The sequence below is a fragment of the Sphaeramia orbicularis genome, chromosome 18, assembly GCF_902148855.1.
Source record: "Sphaeramia orbicularis chromosome 18, fSphaOr1.1, whole genome shotgun sequence".
NCBI lineage: Eukaryota > Metazoa > Chordata > Actinopteri > Kurtiformes > Apogonidae > Sphaeramia > Sphaeramia orbicularis.
In genome coordinates, this window is record NC_043974.1 from 38,600,384 (window position 1) to 38,627,075 (window position 26,692).

At 34.5% G+C, this 26,692-nt stretch overlaps 1 protein-coding gene across 1 annotated transcript in view; it reads left to right on the forward strand.

The window, feature by feature from the left end:
- capn1 (calpain 1) overlaps positions 1-26,692 on the forward strand; it is a 68,456-nt gene that overhangs the window by 38,233 nt on the left and 3,531 nt on the right. The window contains exons 5-20 of the mRNA XM_030162064.1: positions 2,653-2,786; positions 7,095-7,263; positions 9,915-9,998; positions 12,101-12,186; positions 13,643-13,717; positions 15,693-15,853; positions 20,098-20,258; positions 20,350-20,361; positions 20,508-20,719; positions 21,041-21,080; positions 22,018-22,083; positions 22,193-22,250; positions 22,408-22,472; positions 24,493-24,561; positions 24,757-24,835; positions 24,952-25,068. Coding sequence (XP_030017924.1) covers positions 2,653-2,786; positions 7,095-7,263; positions 9,915-9,998; positions 12,101-12,186; positions 13,643-13,717; positions 15,693-15,853; positions 20,098-20,258; positions 20,350-20,361; positions 20,508-20,719; positions 21,041-21,080; positions 22,018-22,083; positions 22,193-22,250; positions 22,408-22,472; positions 24,493-24,561; positions 24,757-24,835; positions 24,952-25,068 — 1,588 coding nt within the window. The remainder of the gene's footprint in view (positions 1-2,652; positions 2,787-7,094; positions 7,264-9,914; positions 9,999-12,100; positions 12,187-13,642; positions 13,718-15,692; positions 15,854-20,097; positions 20,259-20,349; positions 20,362-20,507; positions 20,720-21,040; positions 21,081-22,017; positions 22,084-22,192; positions 22,251-22,407; positions 22,473-24,492; positions 24,562-24,756; positions 24,836-24,951; positions 25,069-26,692) is intronic.

Sequence of the window (26,692 nt, forward strand, 5' to 3'; positions counted from 1 at the left end):
CTACTACTACTGCTATTACTACTACCACTACTACTACTACTACTACTACTACTACTACTACTACTACTACTACTGCCAGTACTACTACTACTACTACTACTACTACTACTACTACTGCCAGTACTACTACTACTACTACTACTACTACTACTGCTCTTTTCTCCTTGTTCTGTTTATTGTGTGAGTTTTTCACTGGGGGCATCCAGTGTTGTGTGTGTATCTGTTTGGTTCATATTTGCTGCTGCAGGACCAGGCCTTTCCAGCTGTTTCAAATCACATTACTATCCAGAGTTCTGACATCATCATCTGTCCTTAAATGAACTGTATGTTAAAACTTTTTTTTTTTTTTGGAATGTGGCTGTAACTGAATAGAAGGCATGGATGTGTATTTACTAATCAAATGAAGCTGACCACACAAAATACTGAATATGTTAAAATACAAGTTTAATTACACATACAGTCACGGAAAACAGTATTAGACCACCTCTTGTTTTCTTCTATTTCTTGTTCATTTTAATGCCTGGTACAACTAAAGGTACATTTGTTTGGACAAATATAATGATAACAACAAAAATAGCTCATAGTAGTTTAATTTCAGAGCTGATATCTATCTATTTAACATGTTTTCTTGATAATAACCAAAATCACTTCAGTTCTTCCTTCAATATCTATGGCATTGTACTGACAAAAACAGCGCTTTTAGACATTCCATGTTTTCTTTTGATTTTGGTGTTTGATTTCTTTTGATGTTTTTGATGACTTTTGACGGTCTAATAGTATTTTCCGTGACTGCAGATACCACTATTCTCTGCTTTACCAGTGTTTTCTGTACTTGGACTCTATGTGAACTTTTTCTGATCTGACATTGTTGTAGAAACCTTGGACCAGCTACAGACTAGACAATCCTCTTCTGTGATGGACTAACATGCAGTAGATGTTTTGGCAAGTGTTTAGTTGCAGCAGACAAAACTCAGTGAGGCCTTGTTTGTCTGTGCTGCCCCCTGCTGGTCGACCAACACACTTTTAAACCTGTATATATTTATTTATTATAATTTTTTTTTTCTTTTTTAATTTCTGAATATTTTCTTAGGTTGGATTGTGTTTTGTCTTTTAATATATATATATATATATATATATATATATAGTACTTTTTAAATTTTTTTTATTACATTGGGATTTTTAGAGTATTCTGACTCTGATTACACTGGTCAACAACAAATTTATTGTTGAAGTTTTTTGAGCTGATTTAGGATAATTTTGATGTGCTGAATCCAAAAATCACATTAATTTTGCTCAATCAGGTCAACTTTCTGAACTATGCTACATATTGCCTTTTTTTTTTTTTTTTTTTTTTTTTTTTTAACATTTTTGCTTACATTTATGGGCATTTTCACATCATATGATACAAAATTCTTTCATATTTCTTGCAATAAACGAGTTCTGAAGATTTTACTTTTGCCAATTTATGATTAATGTTTTTTTTTAATATTACAGGTTAGGGTTAGTATTAGGGTGAGTATTAGGATTAGGGTTAGTATTAGTATTAGGGTTAGTATTAGGATTAGGGTTAGTATTAGTATTAGGGTTAGTATTAGGATTAGGGTGAGTATTAGGATTAGGGTTAGTATTAGGATTAGGGTTAGTATTAGTATTAGGGTTAGTATTAGGATTAGGGTGAGTATTAGGATTAGGGTTAGTATTAGGATTAGGGTTAGGATTAGGATTAGGGTGAGTATTAGGATTAGGGTTAGTATTAGGATTAGGGTTAGGATTAGTATTAGGGTTAGTATTAGGGTTAGTATTAGGGTTAGTATTAGGGTTAGGGTGAGTATTAGGATTAGGGTTAGTATTAGGATTAGGGTTAGGATTAGTATTAGGGTTAGGGTTAGTATTAGGGTTAGTATTAGGGTTAGGGTGAGTATTAGGATGAGGGTTAGTATTAGGATTAGGGTTAGTATTAGGATTAGGATTAGTATTAGGGTTAGGGTTAGTATTAGTATTAGGGTTAGTATTAGGATTAGGATTAGTATTAGGATTAGGATTAGGATTAGGATTAGTATTAGGATTAGGGTTAGTATTAGGATTAGGGTTAGGATTAGTATTAGGGTTAGGGTTAGTATTAGGGTTAGGGTTAGTTTTAGGATTAGGATTAGGGTTAGGATTAGGGTTGGGATTAGGGTTATTTCTTGCAATAAACGAGTTCTGAAGATTTTACTTTTGCCAATTTATGATTAATGTTTTTTTTAATATTACAGGTGAATGAAATGGCTTCGACTAGAAGATCTTGCAAAAATAAGCCTGACGTATTCTGCTACATCTGTGGTGAATACACCATTGTACCTAACAGGAATCCTGTTAGAAAATGATTTTTTTTCTCTTAAAAACTATTTTGGGTGAGAACTATATAAAAAATCAACTGATAAAGTCACAAAAATGTAATCAATTTTGTGAGAAGATCAAATTTTTAAAAATCTAATTAGCAAAAAAACCTGACCTGATTGAGAAAAACAGATGTCATTTTTGGATTTAGCGGTGCAAAATGGTCCTAATTCAGTTGAAAAAACCTAGACAACTTGCAAAAAACATTTGTTTGTAACCCAGTGTTATAGTTCACCCTGTATGTGTGAATATTTCCTTTTGTGTGTCCTACAGTTCTGGCAGTTCGGTGAGTGGGTGGAGGTGGTGATTGATGACAGATTGCCAGTGAAGGATGGAAAGCTACTGTTTGTGCACTCAGTGGAGGGAAGTGAGTTCTGGAGTGCACTGCTGGAGAAGGCGTATGCCAAGTAAGACCTATTGCTTAGTTCCTTTTTTTTTTTTTTAACTCCACTGTTTTTATTGCAATTTTTGGTTTTTCATTCAACAAAACAGTGTCTTCAAAAGACTAGACAGAACAAAACATATATGACTGCTCTGACATGAGAAATAAAGAAAAAAAAAAGACAAAAACATAGCTTAATGCAGAATTTGGCAGGTCAGATTTACACTGTATGAGAGTCACATTTATGAATATCATTTAAGTGCATAATGGTCCTTTTAATAGGGTAGAAGAGCGTCCAAAAATGGGCGCCATACTCTGTAGAATTGATCGACACTGTTAAGTATAATATCGGTAAGATATCCTAGGGGAATCAGTTCAAAAAATTATTTTACTAATTTATTTCACTGACCCACTGTAAAATAATATTTTTTACTTATTACTAAATCTGAATATGAGACATAAAGAGCTTATTATATTTTTTGTGCCATGCAAATGTATACAGTCACAGAAAACATTGTTAGACCATCAAAAGTCATCAAAAACAATGGTTATACAATCTAGTACTAATTCCTGTGTGTATCATGTGACTAAAACAGACAGAAAAGAAAACATGGACTGTCTAAAAGCACTGTTTTTGTCAGTACAATGCCATAGATACTGATGGAAGAACTGAAGTGATTTTGGTTATTATAAAAACAAAACATGTAAAATGGATAGATATCAGCTCTGAAATTAAACTACTATGAACTATTTTTGTTATCATTATATTTGTTGAAACAAATGTACCTTTAGTTGTACCAGGCATTAAAATGAACAAGAAACTGAAGAAAACAAGGGGTGGTCTAATAATTTTTTCCATAACTGTAGATAATAGCATGACACATAGAACCATATCAGCATCTGGAAGCGTCAGTGTTGATATCAATTTTTGAAAAATAGATTTCAAATATTATTTATATACATTATCATTTAATGTACAATGATTTGACTTATTTTTGTCAGTACAATGCCATAGATATTGATGGAAGAACTGAAGTGATTTTGGTTATTATAAAAAAACAAACAAACATGTAAAATGGATAGATATCAGCTCTGAAATTAAACTACTATGAATTATTTTTGTTATCATTATATTTGTCCAAACAAATGTACCTTTAGTTGTACCAGGCATTAAAATGAACAAGAAACTGAGGAAAACAAGGGGCGGTCTAATAATTTTTTTTGTGACTGTAAGTGAAAAATCACGGGCATAAATGGATAATATTCTGTTTTTGTTAAGCTTTGAATTGGCATGATTTCAGTAAAAAACTAGAAAAGCACTTGGAGAGCGCAGACCTCCGCTAAGGCAGATGCCCCCCCCCATGACCACCACCACCAATCTCCACTAAAATTTAATCATTTGTTCCTTGTGCCAGTATCAAAATTTCCTGAAAATTTAATCAAAATCCATCCATTACTTTTTGAGTTACCTTGCAAACAGTCACACAAACAAACAAACAAACAAACAAACAAACAAACAAACAAACAAACAAACAAACAAACAAACCCCAATGAAAACCAAACCTCTTTGGCAGAGGTAAAAATAATACAGTATAATGCAGTTTCCTAAGTTCACCAAGACTCAAACATCTTTGGTTTAAATCTCCCATGTGAGCGTTCACAGTCAGTGTGGGAAAAGTTTAAAGCTCCTCCAGCTGTGGCGTCAGCTGTGAATTTGTGGAAGTGTAAATGGGAAGTGCTGCATTATTCATGGAAGAGTTTGCCAAGTATAGTAAGAATGAGAGCGACAGGAGGCACAGCAGTTGGCTTTGTCAAGTAAAAGAGAGATTTATGCCAATGTGTCTACACCGACTGCCACCACGTAGGCACATGTTCATATACGGTCATGTAGTACAGTCTGTCACAGAGAACATAATGTACTTTTACTGTCTGTGGACTGTACAGTTTATATAGTATCTGTAATGGAGAACATCAAATAAACATAGAGGAAGATGATTGCTATGAACCCATAAAGACCCAAACATCCACCACTGACACAAACCATCTGCTGACAACTTCTGAACCACTAAACCTATGGATGTGTTGAAATAATAGGTGTAAAATACAGTTATTCATCTTTTCATGGTCATCAGATATGACCCATTTGGGTGTTCAGAGGCCCCATAGTTACCGTGGAAACACTGTCATCTTCTATAACATTGATTCACCAGTAAAGAGGAGTTGGATCAATGACAGTGGATGGACACACTGGGTTTATGTTCAGTTAATGAGAGATTTGACTGAAAAAGTCACTTTTCCTTGAGCTTTCTCTGTTTCTGATATAATAACCCTCAACTTTAATCTGAGTTTTTATGAACATCTACATGATCAGTAAAATGAATATAGGAAAATATTATTTACATTGAAAAACACAAAGCACAGAGGATAATATTATAATAAATGATGATAAATCTCTTAAGAAAGGTTAAATAAAGAGGAAAATTAATTAGGGAACTGCCACAAAGTTAGAGCTGGACGTTCAGAGGCTCCGTAGTTACCGTGGAAACACCGTCATCTTCTACAACATTGATTCACCAGTAAAACCCGTAGAGTTGGATCAATGACAGTGGATGGAAACACTGGGTTTATGTTCAGTTAATGAGAGATTTGACTGAAAAAGTCACTTTTTCTTGAGTTTTCTCTGTTTCTGATATAATGTCCCTCAACTTCAATCTGAGCTTTTATGAACATCTACACGATCAGTAAAATAAATATAGGAAAATACGCTATTTACACTGAAAAAACACAAAATACAGAGGATAATATTATAATAAAGGGTGATAAGTCACTTAAAAAAGGTTAAATAAAGAGGAAAATTCATCCAGGAACACAAAGTAGAACCTGTTAACCTGTGGCTTATTATTATTATTTTTATTTTTATTTTTATTTTTATTTATTTATTTATTTATTTTTTAAATATCACTAATCAGTGTGGGTTTCTATTTAGGCCATAGTATTATTCTCTATATTTTTTCTTTTACATTCACTTTTTTCATAGAAACCCAAAGGCTTTCATGAATATTTGTTTACAATCAATGCTAGAATTACAGCAGAAGAAATGAAATTGTATTAAACTAATTTTGAAGAAATCATGTATTTAAATGTGACTTCAACACTACCTATAGCAAAGTTACACTAAACATTCAGTTTTAACAAAAGACATACAGGCAAAACTGCATGTATTGGACTATGAGACCGTCTAGTGTGTGTGTTTTAGACCCATCCTAAACTCCATCAGTTCAAAGTTAAATATAATCCAACCTTTTAATGCAGGGGTGTCAAACTCATTTGAGTTCAGTTCCACATTCAGCCTAATCTGATCTAAAGTGGGCCGAACCAGTAAAAGAATATAAATAACAGGATAAGAACTGATAAATAATATCAACCCTAAAGTTTTCTCTCTGTTTTTGAGTGAAAAAAGTCAATTTCTGTTATGAAAATGTTTACATCTACGAACCGTACTTGAACATAACATGAACAAATACGAACAACCTGAACATAATTTTTAAAAATAAGTGCAATTTTAATAATATTGTGCCTAGTTTGTCATTTATGCATCACAATTTACAGATCAGAGTGGATCTACAAATACACAAAACATTTAATAACAGGCAGAATATTGGTAAAATTAGACATACTACTCTGAAGACGCTTCAGGATGTTCATATTTGTTCATGTTATTCACATTTTTTCTAAAAGGCTAGTCTGTAGATGTAAAATTTCTGTGTAATTTTACTGTTTTTAAACTAAAACAAATAGAAAAAAATTGTGGTTTTCATTATTTATACAGGGTGTCCCATAAGTCTCCATACATAGGAGACATAATACATTCCATACATATATGGTTCTAGCATGTATTTCTTTATATTTCTTCTTTATAGTTCTTCAGCAGTGGAGGACACGCGGTGAAATGTGTTCCCGACAAAATGGCAGTCATATAGAGCATATTATATAAATAAAAATGGTTTATGTCAAGAAACGTTTATTTTTCCTATGTATGGAGACCTATGGGACACCCTGTATATGTTATTATGATAGTATTTTACTGGTCTGACCCACTTTAGATTGAATTGACCTAAAAGGATTTTTACATCCTCAATTGTAAAAATCTTCTGTGTAATTTTTGCATTTCACAAATTCATCCCAGGGGCCGGATTGGACCCTTTGGTGGGCCGGATTTGGCCCCCAGGCCACATGTTTGACACCTGTGCTTTAATGGATCTGATGACCTGGTGGATATTAATGAACATATTTACATGTAACTGACTGAATCCTGTGCTCTTGTATTTCCCAGACTAAATGGATGTTATGAGGCTTTGTCTGGAGGCAGTACTTCAGAGGGTTTTGAAGACTTCACCGGAGGCGTGACAGAGATGTATGAGCTGAGGAAGGCACCCTCGGACATGTTCAGCATCATCGGCAGGGCCATAGAGCGAGGGTCCCTGCTGGGCTGCTCCATAGACGTCAGTACCAACACACACTCAGTAAACAAGTGGAGGAGGAGGGGGGGGTTTGGGTTGTCTGTGTAAACAAGTGGGTGTAGTTTTATGTGTAGAAGGTTTATGAGTCTGACAGATGAGCAGCAGAGGGCAGTCACAGCTGGGAAAGAAACTAAAGCAGACGGAGGCTTCAGATCTAATATCTGCAAAATAACCAAAATGAGACAGTTTTAGTGTCCACAGGTCAAAGGTCACTGTGACTTAACAGGATAGAATAGAATAGAATAGAATAGAATAGAATAGAATAGATCTTTAATGTCACTGTCACAGGATCAATGAAAATCAGTTTAGCAGCAAAAACACTTAGCGCAAAAAAAAAAGACTGTTTAAAAAAATCACACAAAATAATAAAGAAACATGTAGGCATGTGCAGAAAGCTCCAGAATAAAGTATTAAATACATACATGCTACTAAAATACTACTAGAATTATGGAAATATATAAAAGCTAACTCTGTACTACAGATGAGAAATATGTACAACAAATAAGGATATATACAGGTGATATAGGATATATACAGGTGATATAGGATATATAGATAATATAAGATATATACAGGTGATATAGGATATATACAGGTGATATAGGATATATAGATAATATAAGATATATACAGGTGATATAGGATATATACAGGTGATATAGGTTACATACAGGTTATATAGGATATATAGATTATATAGATATATACAGGTGATATAGGATATATACAGGTGATATAGGATATATAGATAATATAGGATATATACAGGTGATATAGGATATGTAGATAATATAGGATATATACAGGTGATATAGGATATATACAGGTGATGTAGGATATATAGATAATATAGGATATATACAGGTGATATAGGATATATACAGGTGATATAGGATATATACAGGTGATGTAGGATATATAGATAATATAGGATATATACAGGTGATATAGGATATATACAGGTGATATAGGATATATAGATAATATAGGATATATACAGGTGATATAGGATATATACAGGTGATGTAGGATATATAGATAATATAGGATATATACAGGTGATATAGGATATATAGATAATATAAGATATATACAGGTGATATAGGATATATACAGGTGATGTAGGATATATAGATAATATAGGATATATACAGGTGATATAGGTTTTATACAGGTTATATATGATGTATAGATAATATAGGATATATACAGGTATTATAGGATATATATACAGGTTATATAGGATATACAGGTAACATAGGATATATACAGCTAATGTAGGATATGTACAAGGTAAGATAAAGAAAAACAAGAAAAGCACTCAGAGAGAGCAGACCTCCGCCAAGACAGACCCCCCCTCCCCCAAATCACCACCTAAATTTAGTCCTTTCTTCCTTGGGCCAGTATCAACATTTCCTGAAAATTTCCTGAAAATGCATTCATAACTTTTTGAGTTATTCTGCTAACAAACAAACATGCAAACAAACACACAACTACACAAACACACAAAGCAAAGTGATCACAATACCTCCAGGCGGAGGTAATAAGGCATCTGTCCATTCTAACAGTGTCTCAGGAATACCTAGAGGGTTTATTTTCATTTGGGCTCATGGATGGACAGATCAGATCGCTAAAGGTCACTAAAGGTCGCTGTGACATCGCAACTCAGATGTTTGGCCATAAATGCCACAAAGTGAAAGAACTGCTGTATAGAATTTAGTTAAATCATTCCTTCTTTTCAGTCATACACATCCATTTACACTCTCATACTCTTACAACTATAGTTATTTGTTCACTTCTACAAAAACACTATTAATAAATGAATCCTTCACATTGAAATAAGTGCAGGAATCCTTTAATTGGATTTATCTGCTTCAACTCCAGTCTGCACTTTAACTCAAAGGGACTTTTCCCTTAATATTCAAGAGATCATTTACTCCAAATTATTTTTCAAACATTATATCAAAAACAAATGTTTGTCCTTAGTTGACACTTTATATGTGCATCAGTGCATCCCCAGCACACACAGATCAATCTTTTATTATCTGAAAACCATGTCTATCTCTACCATAGATAACTAAAGACATCGGTATAGTATCACAAAATGCTTCACAAACCATTTCAGCAGAAGGTCATGGTCATTTTTACCACTGTTTGCATATCGCCTTATGATAGTGTACAGGCAAACTAATGAATCAACGATGAAGTTTAGCTTTATTTTTTTGTATGTGTATTGTTTTACATATGAGAGTCTTGCGTTCCATTTGAAACCTCATTAATTAACAGTTGAGTTTGACAGTAATGTGTGATTATGTCAGCGGTCATAAGGTCATTATGTTTAGAACTGACTTATGTTCCATTCCATCTCAGTTCAGTTACAGTTATATTGTGGTGACACATGTTCGAATTAGCGTCTGATGGATTTGTTACATCTTAAATGCAGATGTTTTGATGATCATTGTGACTTCACTGACCCTGTCACATGCAACTGCACGCGTACACACACACACACACACACACACACACACACACACACACACACACACACACACACTTTTGGAATCCTTTTGTAGATACTCTTGATGCCTTTGACATGCTTGACTTTTTGTGTCCTATTCTTTGTCCTCTGTCAGATCACAAGTTCATCAGACATGGAGGCTGTCACATTCAAGAAGCTGGTGAAGGGACATGCATACTCTGTGACTGGTGTGGACGAGGTCAGAATAATGTCTAATCTTTATTTAATAAGAGTCAAACTTTGGAAATATCACACAAGTGGTTCCAGGCACAACAAACCCCGCCCCTCGCACGTATTGTAGCTTATTTAGGCATCGATCCAGCTGATGTCATCATGTCTATGCGTGTGGTGACGTCACCATATTAATTGCTTCTATATATGTACCAAGTTTGAAGTAAATTGAAACAAAATTGATGTTTTTATAGACGTTTGACATTTCACCAATTATAAGTAAATGGGAGAAGAATAAAGATTTTAAAAATTCATAAAAATTTTTTACTTTGACCTACTTTTCCCAAAATGTAATTGCATCTATTTTAAATTACTGGCAATCTATAAACCTAATTTGGCATGAATTCAGTCAGTAGTTTTGCTGCTACAGACATTTGAAATTTCGCCCATTGTAAGAAAATGGGGGAAAAAGAATTTTAAAAAATTCATAAAAAATGTAAACTTTTATTTTCCCCAAAATGTATTGGCATCTATTCTGCATCACTAGTAATCTATAAACCCAATTTGGTATGAATTCAACCAATAGTTTTGCTGCTAGAGTGTTAATAAAGAAATAAAGAAACAAACCGAACCAGTTTTATACATGGGGGTGTGGTCCATAACTAACGTAACGCTGGAGTGAAACGAAAGTGAAAGTTTCCTATTTTCAACGTCCAACTCTCAGGTTCTATTCCTCTATTATACACGAAATTTTCACAACTTCCAACCTGTATCCACTGGACCCCCTCCACTGCTCTAAGGGCCCCCCCACAAATGCTGGGCCCCCCACTCCCCCCAACTAATAACACCCTGCATACACCATAAATATCTACAAAGAGGTGTCTAATCATAATATACACACATACAAACAGAAAGTATGGGATCATTGTCTTTAGTCTTTGAAATCTAAAGGTGCCTTGTGCAGTTATAATATCTGAGTACTTTCAAATTTAAATATGTTTGTAATACGTTTTACACAAAGACTATCTAATCTAAGTTATAGGGAAGTAACTTTTTGATTGATTGATTGATTGAGTGATCGATTGATTAAAATCTTTATTTCGAACATGTAGACAGTGAAATCAAAACAAAAATAAACCAACAAAATATCAGTACTGGTACATAAAAGGATGATAAGTAAACAAAAGATAAAATAAATAAAATAAATGAAATGAAATTATACATGCTCAATAAGGAGTAGGAAGAAGTAAAAACTTATGTACTCCTACCCCCAATCTCTATTCCTTATGATCTCCATATAGTAATTATTATTTTATATGAATATCAATATAATACTACTACTGCTAATAATAATAACAATAACAATAATAATAATAATAACAATAATAATAATAATAATAATAAAACAATATCACACATCCTTTTTCCTATATACACTAATATAATAATACCCATTTATAAATTATCCTACCAGATATTAATACCAGATATTCATAAAAACTAAAAAACAAACAAGATTCAAGATTCACTTTATATTCATTCAAACACAATATCAATACAGATACAGTGCAGAACGAAATTACGTTTCATCGACTTTTTGCATAGACACAAGAAATATAAAAAACACCTTAGCAGCCAAAAATATATAGGAACAGCTTACAGAACAATAAATAAGACAATAAAGCATAAAAGGGCAAAAGATTAAAACCACAATATAAATATAAATATAACAAGTAATAAAAAGAGAAATGTTAAAATAATTGCACATAAAACCATAATTGCACGAAAAGATTACTCCTGAGAGGAGGAACTGTGTTGGATTATTACACAGATGTATTTAACAGTCTGATGGCAGTTGGGAAGAAGCAAAAACACATATATAATATAAATACATTTAATATTCTATGTTGTCCTATATAGTAATATAGTAATAATATATTCATATATCCATATTTAAACTAGATATTATCAGCACATATGTGGCAAAGTCCCACTTTCAACAGACTCTTACACTGTATTTGGCTGAGGGGAATTAAAAGTGCGCAGGACGTTATGTTTTTCTGTACAAATCCATTTCTGTCCAGTTTATATTCCAGTACTTGTAGCCACTGATCCTGTGTTAACCCTCAGGTGGTCTACAGAGGAAATCTGACCAAGCTGGTTCGGATCAGAAATCCCTGGGGAGAAGTGGAATGGACTGGAGCCTGGAGTGACAAGTATGACTTTGCATTAAACAGCCATGATACTGAGAGAATGAAGGGTTTTCTGCCCAGTGTCACAAGTGAAGACAATAGATGCAGAGTGAGATTAGATAAAAAAGATTCCTGGAAGTTTTTCTAGACCACCTTGTGTGTTCCAACGTATTATGTCAGGGGTGGCCAACCCTGGTCCTGGAGAGCCACTATCCTGCATGTTTTACATGTATCCCTCTTCCAACACACCTGATTCAAATGATCAGCCTATCATCCAGCTCTGCAGAAGCCTGAGAACGACCGTCAGGTGTGCTGGAAGAGGGAAACATCTAAAACATGCAGGACAGTGGCTCTCTAGGACCAGGGCTAGCCACCTCTGTACTATGTATAGCGCAGGCGTCAAACATGTGGCCCGGGGGCCAAATCCGGCCCGCCAAAGGGTCCAGTCCGGCCTGTGGGATGAATTTGTGAAATGCAAAAATTACACTGAAGATATTAACAATCAGTGGTGTAAAAATCATTTTATTTCAGGTTCCATACATACACATATAAACCAATTAGATCTCAGTTGGGTCAGACCAGAAAAAAACTGTCATAAATAATGACAACTGCAGATTTTATCTTTGCTTTAGTGTAAAAAAGTAAAATTACATGAAAATGTTTACATTAACAAAGTATCCTTATACAAAAATGTGAATAACCTGAACAAATATGAACAAAATGTCTTGACAAAAGTCAATGCAATTTCATCAATATTCTACCTGTTACTAAATATTGTGTATTTGTAATTGTAATGTAAGTTGTAATGCACATGAGTAAATGATAAACTGATAAACTGAGGCAGAATATTGTTAAAACTGCACTTGTTTTTCTTAAGACATTTCAAGTTGTTCACATTATTTAGATTTTTAAGGAAACAATGTAGATATTAAACATTATCATAATGTAATTTTATTTTTTTCACTATTATTTTACTGGTCCAGCCCACTGGAGATCAAATTGGGGTGAATATGGTCCCTGAACTGAAATGAGTCTGACACCCCTGATGTATAGAATCTATACATACTGTCATATATGTATAGACAGTATGGAAGGAAAAAACACAGATAACTGGAGGCTGTTAAAGCCTTTTTTTATGATCAGGCGTGGCCGACAGGAATGTAAAGACAGTGTGTGTATGGTGTGGATTAACGCATGTTATGTAATATCAGCCAGAGTTACTCACAGGCAGTGTTAATGCTGTGGTTTTGCTAAGAACACTTTAGTCAAATGGATGTAAAATGGTTGTTACTGATTGTCAGTGCAAAGAAACTGAAGTTATGATGAAAAATGTGTGCATAATTTTAACCATTATGGAAAGTGCGTAATTCTGTGTTGGATAACATGTTGAAAACTGAAAAAAAGTTGCTTGATGTGTTTGTCTTTAATTTGTGTGCTGCACTGTTTAGATTCATTTTTGCCTTTCTTGGGAATTATTCAGCTCCAGAGAATGGGACAGCGTGGACCGCTCTGTTAGAGGTCGGCTACAAAACCGCAGCGAAGACGGTGAATTCTGGTGAGTCGACAAAAACAGTGTGTTTAGTAAAAAAGATTTAAAAAAAAAATAAAGTGAAGTTTTTACTATATTTATTATCAGAAACAACTGTAAATGTTCATAATGAATATTTTTGAGATTGCACACTGCAAAAAAGGGATGTCTACAAACAAGATAAAAACACTAAATCTGAGGAAAAAGGTACTCAAAACAAGTTAAATTATGTGTCCATGCAGCAAGATAAGTTCACTTGACAAGATTCTTGAACTGTGAATGTTAAATCTAGAAATAAGCATGTCTACAAACGTATGAACACTTAAAACTACAGAAGCACTCGGAGAGCGCAGACCTCCGCCAAGGCAGATCAATGCCCCCCCCCATCAACACCAAAATGTAATCATTTGTTCCTTGTGCCAGTATCAACATTTCCTGAATTTTTCATCCAAATCCGTCCATAACTTTTTGAGTTATTTTGCACACGGACAGACAGACAGACAAACCAACACCAGCAAAAACAGAACCTCCTTGGCGGCGGTAATAAGACTAACACTAACACTTCTAAATCTAAGTTTTTTTTTAAATCTTGGTAAGAACCAAATAATTTGAAGTGCAAAAATAAACTTTCAATTATTTTACATCTGCTCATACATCCTTTTTGCTCTTGAACATTCAGTATCCATTTTATGGCGTCATATTTTTTGTTATTTCCAGGCATTTTTTAGCCTGTGTGGGAGTCTCAGTTCCTTTCTACATGTAACAGAGTCCCACAGTGCTGCCGTAAAGTGTCATATAGTGTTGGAAAAATCATGATCTCAGCTTTACGATGCCGTTTGAATTTTATGGATGGCACAAACGGTTCAGGAGTTACTGTAATATTTTGCAGTTCAGCTAAAATTTGCTTAGAGGTCTTATTTCTGTCTTTGTGCATAAGAAATCAATCTACGTGAATCCCCAAAGCAACTTTGTGTTGGTAAATGGAAGTTCTGCAAATTTACAGGATTTCAGTTCTGTTCAACATGTTGATGCTCATATGAACTGTTTTCAGCTCAAAAATGTCCAATTTCATCACAATTAATGCTATATTTTCATGTCACAAATAGCCAAGTTATATTTGAACTGAATTTACCTGAAAAACAAATATTCTATTCTTTTAGATTCCCCAATTTTTCTTAAAAGATTCTATCCTACATATCACGTTTTATTTTTACAGGTTCAATCTGGAGTATGGTGCTGATCCATCCTGTTACGCCAATACATACATGAAGAATGTCACACGTCACTTTTTAAATCAACAGTTTTCTAATAATAAGCGTTTTTATAAAGAAATAACAATTCTATATTGTTATTTACTCTTTAGTATGATGATAAACTATACAATAAATAATTCTGATCCTAGTTTTTGCACAAGGATCATTAGTGTAAACGGTGACATGGCTGCCGAGCATCAGTATGATGGGATCTGGAACAACCATGTCACATCCGTCCACTGCCACATTTTGTGTTTTTTTTTCAGCTGTTATTGTTTTAGATCCATAATACTAACATTTATGAATAAGAGGAGAATTAGCAATAGTAAGTATATAAGTTTATTACTAATAAAGTACTGGTACTGACCAGAGCATCATGGGTAATGTCACGTCCGTCCACCAGCAAAAGTTTTCACATATACGTGCTATTCAAAATCCAATATTTCTGAAAATAGAGCTTCCACTGTCAAATAATATCAGTAGTCTGTGCACAAATGGATTAGCATTATTTCAACACAGTTCTATGCATTTCTTACAACTTTTTTTTTTGACAAAATGGCCACTCATTTGACCCCCTAAGGAAATTGTAGCCAAGTTGTTAAACGGTTAATGCCTTTTTAATATGGTGACATTCTCTGCAGGAAACTGTATATTTTAAAAGTGCCTGATGAGTGAAGTTACCACCTGTTCAGAAGTGCAGTCTCAGTCGTTTTCACTTTGTTCTAACAGTGTACTTCTGTCTTTCTCAGGATGTCTTTCAATGACTTCCTGCGCGAGTTCACCCGTCTGGAGATCTGTAATCTGACAGCTGATGCCCTGCAGAACAGCCAGCTGAAGAAATGGAGCTCCTCACACTTCCCAGGAGAGTGGAGGAGGGGCAGCACCGCAGGAGGCTGCAGGAACTACCCCGGTAAGAAGGGAAAAAAGAAAAAAAACGGGTACTGGAATGTACAGAGGGGTGAGAGGTAAAGGCAGAGTAATGCAGAACAGATCTGTCCTCAAGCACAGGCAGGTTCTTTACATAATCTGTGGATTCTTTTAACCCTTTATCGGGCAAGTGACTGTTTTTGGTCATTTCCACATACATTACATGACAGTAGTTGCTTTTCCACTGGACATCTGCCCAAAACTTTACCAATATTTACTAAATGTTGAAAAAACAGAGGTGCGCACCGTCAGTTTTTCCATTAAATCACAAATGCAATGATTTGTTTATTTATTATCGCGAGATGACACAAGAAGTCATTCCATAAACATGGCGACAAACGTAAATATGGTGTTGATTTACAGATATATTCATTATTCTTATATATTACCCCTCTATCTTGTACTAAATTAAAAAATAATTGGGTTTCCTGGTGTGTCCACACATACCGCAACATGTTTTTTCTTCTTCTTCGCTTGTTGTAACGTCCATCAACATCTGTTTTTTTAATTCACCTGACTCTAGTTGCGAAAAAAGTTCTTTCCATTGCAGTTTTGCGTGATATACCATTTGCGCTACACATGAAAAACCACCTCTTGCCGGCACAAAAACTTTTAATTGAAAAATTATACTTTTGGCAAAATTGTCGTTTTTCCATTTGGTAAATTTTTATGCGCTAGTTATATTTGCGCAATTTGAGGGTCAATGGAAAAGCAACTAGTGACAACAACAGCTAAAGTGAGGACAGTGAGGAAACAATCTCAGGTCAAATGTGGTCTACAGGGTCTGGAAGGGAACTTTAGTATTGTTTTTGTACTTTTCACATTCATACTGTGGGCCAAATTAGAACCTTTGGGGCCGTATGTTTTCCACCCCTTCTATAGGGCGTCTATGGACAGGTCCGTCTAGGGATTATATGGGGGGTGTGTTCCATGCCGTACGTACCTCACAATAAGTACACACAGATCATACGACTGTACAACGTGAAAGTGAAACTTAAGACGCTTTACTAATTTCTCTAAGTTTCCTGCTGTTGTGGAGCTCATTTCCCTTTTCCCTACTTATGGAAACTTTAATTTGAGGGGCAGGATGTTTGTTTAAGCCCCCCCCCCCAGAACTCAGCCCAATCTCATGACGAAATCTGATTCGAACTTCAAAAAATGCCAGATCAGCAGCTGATACCGATCTTTAGTTCAGCACAGGATATTCCTAGTTTAAAGTGATAATATGGATGTTGACAGACGTCTGGATCAGCACTTATGTTGTTCTAATGTTCTAAAAATGATGTTCTTTTCACCTTAACATGTGTTTTTCTTGTATTATTACCTCCGCCAAGGAACGGCGGAGGTTATGTTTTCATCGGGGTTTGTCTGTTTGTTTGTCTGTTAGCACGATAACTCAAGAAGTTATGGACAGATTTGGATGGAATTTTCAGGAAATGTTGATGCTGCCACAAGAAACAAATGATTGCATTTTGATGGTGATCGGGGGGGTGGGTGTTACTGATCCATGTGCTTTTCTAGTCATATATACTTCTTGGATTTATTTATTTTTGCCACTTATGGGTAAGGAACCAAATATGGTAACTTCACTGACCTTGATTTTCTACATGACAATAAAAAAATTTAAAAATTTCACAGAAGTTTTGTAATAACGCACTATGGTTGATATTTGGAATTTCAGAGTCTTTCAACGAGTGTCCTATAAAGGGTTAAGAGTTTCAAGCAGCACTGATGGTGTTAATGTACCGACTGCAATGTCATTATCATCAATTTAATAAGAACTATCAGGATCCCTTGATTGTTGAAATACTCTGCTATAAACCTTGAATACTCCCTTTATGTCTGGAAATGTTTTAGTATAAAATGTCAAAAAACAAGGATGCATCCAAGTGGGAGGACTGGGCTTAATTTGCTGAAGGAATGTGAACTAGTGACTTCAATTTTAAACAATGATTCATGAAACAATGACCTTTTTTAGGATAAGTTTTGGAAAAACCCCATCATGACCTGTTTAGATTGCAGTCTGTTCTCTGTGACCTACAAAACAGGTTTAGTAGTTTTTATCTCTTCCATTGTTGGTAATACAAAATTTTTTTTTTGGAACTTTCTCTTTTTTGAAAATCACCTGACCCTCAATTTCAATCTGATAAAAAATGGAAAAAAAAAACAAAACACAGTAGCATAATACAGTTGTTGTAGTACGAGATTGGATATAGAATAGGTTGGTTGACATAATAATCATAATCCTTAAAGGCTTTAAAAAAAAAAGTCAAAAGTAAGCAGTACTATGAAGACAGGCTGGGCGATGTGCACATTTAATAAAGTTTATGTTAGTGCTGTCAAATATTAAACATTTTCATCGGATTAATCACAGGGTTGCTGTTGATTAATTTTGATTAATCAAATATGAATGAAATATCATTCATTTTTAATCTATATTAATCGCGTGTCATTTTGCATGAGCAAACAGACTCAAGAAAAAAGGGAATATATACAGTAACTCTACTGTTAAACTGCCCAAACTGCATTTCCAGAGACATTCAGAGTCTTTCGGCACTAACTGTGTTTAAAATTTTTAATCAGATTAATCATGATGATGAATTAATCTGTGTTAATGCGTTAATTTTGACAGCCCTAGTTTATTTATATAGCACAGCGGTGTCAAACTCATTTTCTTCCTGGGGCCACATTCAGCTAAATTTAATCTGAAGTGGGCCGGACCGGTACATAAATAGCATGGTAGCCAATAAATAATGACAATGCCAAATTGCTTTAGTGCAAAAAATAACATTCAATTATACCGATATTTACATTTACAAACTATCCAAACAAAAAGGATGTGAATAATGTGAAAAAAAATGAAATTTGTTAAGAAATGTAAGTACAATTTTACCAATATTATGCCTTGAATTATCATTTATACTTACATACATATGCATTACATATGTGATCTACAAAGGCACAAAACACTTAGTAACAGGCAGAATATTGTTAAAATTGCACTTAATTTTCTTCAGACATTTCAGGTTGTTCATATTTGTTCAGGTTATTCACATTTTATTGTTAAAAGGATAGTTTGTTAATGTAAATATTTTCATAATTTAATTTAATTTAAAGAGAAAAAAAAATGGTGTTATTATTTGTGGTTATTATGATATTATTTTTGAGTTTGATGCCCTAACTTGCTAATTCACGCCGCAGGCCAGATTTTGGCCCCCAGGCTGCATGTTTGACACCTGAGATATAGCAGTTTTTGCAAAAAGATTTCACAAAGTGCTTTACAATAAAATCTGCAGTAAAATACATAGGCAAAAAAAAAAAACACGGCTGCATACACAGACACAGGCATAAAAATAAAATCCTAAAGTTCATTTCTAAAGTTACAGGATATTGCCATGGTATATGTTCTTGCAGCCTGATTATATGTCTACCCGCTTATGAGCATGTCTTTTTAACTTAGATCTGGCCTCTTGTATTACTACACTGTAAATCAGTGTTTTATAACCTAGGGGTCACCTGAAATTTCTAGTAATTGATAAAAAATTGGTAAAATTGATTAAAAAAAACAAAAAAAACCACTAATAAAAATATTTTTTAATGATTCAATATATATTTCATTATAATAAAAACACCACACTTTTCCTCATAAAAATCAAGTTCAAATAAAATGCAGGATATAATATCTGAGAGGGCATATCTTGATTGACCCAATCATGTGACCGTGTGCATTACTACACTTCAACCTGCTCAGACACAGTCGCAGTCGCAGACACAAAACCAAACTGAACAGAGAATGGAAAGATTTCTTCACCTGTCTGGCCCCAATAAGACATCTGCAAGAGAAACTGAGAAGCAGACACTAAAAAGGTGCATTATATACATTATATAGCCTAAAATTAACATTTATTTGCAACATAGTATAGAAAACTATTACATGATCAAAAGCAAATTAATTTTAGCAAAAAAAAAAAGTCTTTGTTTTGAATGTCTGGGGTCGCCAGAAATCTGTGATGTTAAAATGGGGTCACGAACCATCTGAGAAAATAAATAAATAAATACATAAATAAACAAATGAATAAATAAGTAAAGATATTTGATTTTTACACTTTAGTCAAATGTACGGGCAATAATACAGACTTTTAATATGAATTAGTTGACACATTTTTATTTATTTATTTATTTCAAATGGTGTCGCTCTAGTAAAACCTTTCTATTTTTTATTTTTAGCAACATTTTGGCTGAACCCTCAGTTTAAGATTTTGCTTCAGCATCCGGACGTTCCCGGCCAATCAGACTGCAGCTTTCTGGTCGCCCTCATGCAGAAGGATCGCAGGAAGAAGCGGAGGGAGGGTAAAGACATGGAAACCATTGGATTTGCTGTCTACGAGGTAATATATAAAGCGTCTGCATGTGTAGATTATTTGTTCTTCACATCGCTGGTGGTAATAATCGTATCCTCTTGTGTTTGTGTGTCTGCAGGTTCCAAATGAGGTACACACTTTACTCCTATATTCATTTAAGCATTAGCTGCAGGTGTCAGATGCATGTTCTACATTTATACTCCACAGCTGAGGTAACAGGATGTGACATGACTTTCAGGAAGTGGCGTTGGTTTAAATGCTTGTATTCTGCCTCAGTTTGCAGGCCGGTCAGGTGTTCACCTGAAGCGTGACTTCTTCCTAACGCATGCGTCCAGCGCCCGCTCTGAACTCTTCATCAATCTGAGGGAGGTCAGCTCTCGGCTGCGGCTGCCGGCTGGTGAATACATCATCGTCCCGTCCACCTTCGAACCCCACAAAGAGGCTGACTTCGTCCTCAGGGTTTTCTCCGAGAAGCCTGCGGATTCTGAGTGAGTGGGTTCAGAAGGAAGGAAGTTCTAAACTGGCCAAATATCAAAAACCCACCGAGATTTGCAAGGATTTGTATGATTATTATACTAGTATATTTTTATTCAATTAAATGCATTAGAAACAAAGCAAAAAACAATCAAATAAAACCTCACATGTAATAAATATATGATGAGAATGATGAAGCCAGTAAAGGTTTCTTTGCCCAAATCAAAAGGATCATGTTTAGTCCCTTCCACCAGTTTGACTATTAAAGTTCAGCGTGGAAGAATAAGAACATTAGTGATTGGAAAAACTAACTTGAAGGGTTTCTTTCTTCTCAGGGAGCTCGATGATGAAGTAGCAGCAGATATTCCAACAGAGGTGAGCGTTAGCCAACAGGCTCAGAACACATACCATCTACGATCTGACGTGTTTGGACTGAATGGCATTCTACAGCCAGCAGTAAAATATATGTGTGTGTATATATATATATATATATATATATATATATATATATATGTATATAAATAAAATTCCTTACTTTTCTCTCGATATTTCATTTTTCACTGGTTTGTCTTTTTCTTTACACTTACTTGTTCTTTGTTGCTGCTGTTAACTGTGAATTTTCCCCACGGTGGGATAAATAAAGTCTTATCTTATCGTATCTTAATTTAACTTAACTTGTCGTGTCTTGTCTTATCTTATCTTACTTTACCTTACTTTACCTTACTTTACTTTACCTTACCTTATCTTACCTTACCTTACTTTGCCTTACCTTATCTTACCTTACCTTGCCTTACCTTACTTTGCCTTACCTTACCCTCTTTACTTTACCTTACTGTACCTTACTTTACCTTACCTTATCTTACCTTACCTTACTTTGCCTTACCTTATCTTACCTTACTTTTCCTTACCTTACCTTACTTTTCCTTACTTTACCTTCCCTTATCTTACCTTACCATACTTTATCTTACCTTACCTTACTTTACCTTACCTTACTTTGCCTTACTTTATCTTATCTTATCTTACCTTACTTTATCTTATCTTACCTTACCTTACTTTATCTTATCTTACCTTACCTTACTTTACCTTACCTTACTTTGCCTTACTTTATCTTATCTTATCTTATCTTATCTTATCTTATCTTATCTTATCTTATCTTACCTTACTTTATCTTATCTTATCTTACCTTACTTTATCTTATCTTACCTTACCTTACTTTATCTTACCTTACCTCACCTTACCTTACCTTACCTTACTTTATCTTACCTTACCTTACCCTTACCTTACCTTACCCTTAAACCTTTGTGTGTTTCAGACTTTTCTCGATGAGAGCCAGATCGACCCGGGCTTCAAGAGTCTGTTCAGACAGTTGGCGGGTCCAGTAAGCACCATAACTTATTTAATGAATTCAAATAACTTTGTCCAAATGTCTGTGGATGTGAAGTCTTATTGTGTAAAAATATTCATCGGCCCTGTTTTTGTGCCAACAGGACATGGAGATCAGTGTGACAGAGCTGCGAACCATCCTGAACAGAATCATCAGTAAACGTTAGTGAAAATCATGTTCTTATGTTGAGTTCATCTGTATTTAAATGTTCCTTCATATTGTTCTTTCTTTGTTGTTATTGAGCTGAAATGAAAAAAGAGACATTTCCAGTTCATCTGTGTCTGTTTTTCTGTATCTGTATTCGCTCATGATAAACAGATAAAGACCTGAAGACGGACGGCTTCACCAAAGAATCCTGCCGCAGTATGATCAACCTCATGGACGTATCCTCAACATGTATAACATTAACTCAGCTTTTATTTTAATACCAGTAAACCAACATGTTTAACCCTTTACATTCAAGTTTGTATCGTTGGATCTTTTTATTGAGGAATTAGTCACAAAAGCATCCATTATTACAACTAGCAGCATTGTACCCGTGGTGCCATTGTATGATAGCATAAGAGGCTAAAACGCCGTCTTGTGGTACAACAGCGGCATTGTACCCAAACGCCCTACCGTGCTGCAACATCAGTTGGACCCCGTGCCAGATGCCAGACAGATACAGAATGTGCATTATAGTAGGATTTGTCCTCATTTATATATATAGATGTAGATATAGATATATCTGTATAGATGTAGATGTAGATGTAGATAGAGATATAGACATAACTATAGATATCGATATAGATATAGATGTAGATTTAGATATAGATACAGATATTGATATAGATAGATGCATATATAGATATAGATGTAGATATAAATAAAGATACAGATATTGATATAGATACAGATATAGTTGTAGATATAGATACAGATGTAGATATAGATACAGATATAGATGTAGATATAGATACAGATATTGATATAGATAGATGCAGATATAGATACAGATATAGATGCAGATGTAGATATAGGTAAAGATACAGATATCGATATTTGTAGATACAGATATAGATATATATGTAGATATAGAATCAGATATTGATATAGATAAAGATACAGAAATAAATGTTGATATAGATGTAGATATAGATATAGATGTAACTACAGATATCGATACAGATATAGACACAGATATTGATATAGATACAGATATAGGTGTAGATGTAGATACAGATGTAGATAAAGATATAGATACAGATGTAGATATAGATACAGATATAGATGTAGATATAGATACAGATATAGATACAGATATTGATATAGATAGATGCAGATATAGATACAGATATAGATGCAGATGTAGATATAGGTAAAGATACAGATATCGATATATGTAGATACAGATATAGATATATATGTAGCTATAGAATCAGATATTGATATAGATAAAGATACAGAAATAAATGTTGATATAGATGTAGATATAGATATAGATGTAACTATAGATATCGATACAGATATAGACACAGATATTGATATAGATACAGATATAGGTGTAGATGTAGATATAGATATGGATACAGATATTAGTATAGATAGATGCAGATATAGATATAGATACAGATGTAGATACAGATAAAGAAACAGATATCGATATACATAGATACAGATCTAGATTTATATGTAGATATAGATACAGATATAGATACAGATATAAATGTCGATATATAGATACAGATATAGATGTAGATATAGATACAGATATAGATAAATTCCAGATTTCAAAGGACACTCCACTATACGGAAATAAATCCACCAAAAAAAGAAAACAAATGTTAAACAAATGTAGAGCTATTTCATTGTGACTCTTTAACTATACTTTATGTCTGAAAAGGAGCAGGAAGAAGCCGAGATTATTTTGTTCTACCCTAATTGTACATGACTTGGCTAATCAGCTAATGTATACAGTCCATAACAAACAATAGGACTGTCATTAAACTACAAAAAAAAGAGAACAATTGATTACATCCCATCATTAACTATTACTGTTGTAATAGCGTTCATTGTTACTATATCTTTGGAAAATAAGGTTTTTATACATCTTTAACAACCCCACCCCCATCCCAGCATTTAAGACTTATCACACCAAGGGGGGCCACATAAATTGTAACACTATTCAGGTCATCAGTATATTGTAGAAGGGGTGAACTGGTGTAGTTTATGCCATACCAACTATAATTTAACTGAAGGGACTTCTGCTTTTTTTTCCAAAAACACAAAACAAGTCTTTTTGCTTCAGTAAGTGCATAGGATAGCAGTAGACAGTGATATTTTTTAAGTTAAGTAAACTGATCAGACACTACTTAAGAGTACTACATTACAGTTTTAAACATTTCCTTAACTTCTTCGGACCAGACGGACGGCAGTGGAAAACTAGGACTGTCAGAGTTCCATGTCCTCTGGGAGAAGATTAAACGATACCTGGTAAGATAAAGCAAATGGTCAAAGGTGGAAATCAGGCTAAATAGTATCGATTGTACTTCAGGTACTTGCATCATCGTGTTATTTATTTTGAAATCAGTCCAGGGGTTCCAACATTTCATCTCCTTTGTACAGTCTCCATGTACCTTCTTTTTGGCCTTATTTGTGTCCGTCTGTACATTTGTGTCATTGTTCCAGACCATATTCCGGGAGTTTGACTGTGATAAATCTGGCTCCATGAGCTCATATGAAATGAGGAAGGCTCTTGCATCTGCAGGTATTGTACTTTCTTCCATTTTCATTTCATTACAAAGGAAATTGTGTCATGTTCCCAATCACACCAATGCTTTTTTTTTCTCTTCCTCTTGTTTCCTTATACCTGATCCCCTTCAGGATTCAGTCTGAACAACCAGCTCTTCCAGCTGATCATCCTGCGTTACACAGAGGCAGACATGACCGTTGATTTTGACAACTTTGTCACCTGTTTGGTCAGACTGGAGACCATGTGCAGTAAGTCGAACAGGCTCCAGATTTAACCCTGTAAAGTCTGAACCATTAAATCACTGACAGAACATTCCAGTTCTTTGAAACTGGAGCCTTTATTGGTCCTTCTGAACAACCAAAAAAAAAAAAAAAAAAATTTCAAATAGCAATTTCCATGTATGATTTTCAATTTTGTATCATATTTGATACATCGGGTCTCAGTGATCAAATATTTTTATTTTTGAACAAACAAAAACATAATATAACACAAGCATGTCTAAAAAATTGGTAGTCCCTTTTCAAAATTGTCAAAGTTCTGCCTCCTTCCTCACTAATGACAGTCTTGTAGTGTCACTGGAAATGCCTCTGGTGAATGAATTCCTCCCCCTGGTGGATTATCTGTGTATTGCATGTATCTAATTGTATACATCAGGTTTTTCAAGACAAAAAATATCACACTGATCATGTAGAGCAGGGGTGTCAAACTCATTTCAGTTCGGGGGCCACATTAAGCCAAATTTGGTCTGCAGTGGGCCGGACCAGTGAAATAATAACATAATAATATATAAATGATGTCAACTCCAAACTTTCCTCTGTGTTTTAGAGAAAAAAAGTCAAACTAAGCGATAAAAATTTTTACGTCTACCAACTATCCTTTAAAACTATGTAAATAACATGAACAAACTGAAATTTCTTCACATCATTTTACATACACTGAACAAAAATATAAACGCACCACTTTTGTTTTTGCTCCCATTTTTCATGAGCTGAACTCAAAGATCTAAAACTTTTTCTATGCACACAAAAGGCCTATTTCTCTCAAATATTGTTCATAAATTTGTCTAAATCTGTGTTAGTGAGCACTTCTCCTTTGTCCTTTGCTGAGATAATCCATCCACCTCACAGGTGTGGCAGATCAAGATGCTGATTAGACAGCAGGATTATTGCACAGGTGTGACTTAGGCTGGCCACAATAAAAGGCCACTCTAAAATGTGCACTTTTACTGTATTGGGTGGTCCAGGGGGGTCAGAAAACCAGTCAGTATTTGGTGTGACCACCATTTTCCTCGCACAGTCTTCTTCATGAATTCTCTGAAACAGCTTTGGAGATGGCTTATGGTAGAGAAATGAACATTCAATTCACAGGCAAAAGCTCTGGTGGAGATTCCTGAAGTCAGCATGACCAGTGCATGTTCCCTCAAAACTTGTGACATCTGTGGTATTGTGCTGTGTGATAAAACTGCACATTTTGGAGTGGCCTTTTATTGTGGCCAGCCTAAGGCACACCTGTGCAAAAATCCTGCTGTCTAATCAGCATCTTGATATGCCACACCTGTGAGGTGGATGGATTATCTCAGCAAAGAAGAAGTGCTCACTAACACAAATTTAGACAGATTTGTGAACAATATTTGAGAGAAATAAACCTTGTGTGTACACAGAAAAAGTTTTAGATCTTTGAGTTCAGCTCATGAAAAATGGGAGCAAAAACAAAAGTCGTGCATTTATATTTTTGTTCAGTATATATAAACTTACAAATCACAATGGCTCTACAAATACACAAAACATTTAATAACAGGCAGAATATTGGTAACTTGGTAAACACTTCAGACGTTTCAAAATGTTCATATTTTTCCAGGTTATTTGCATTTTT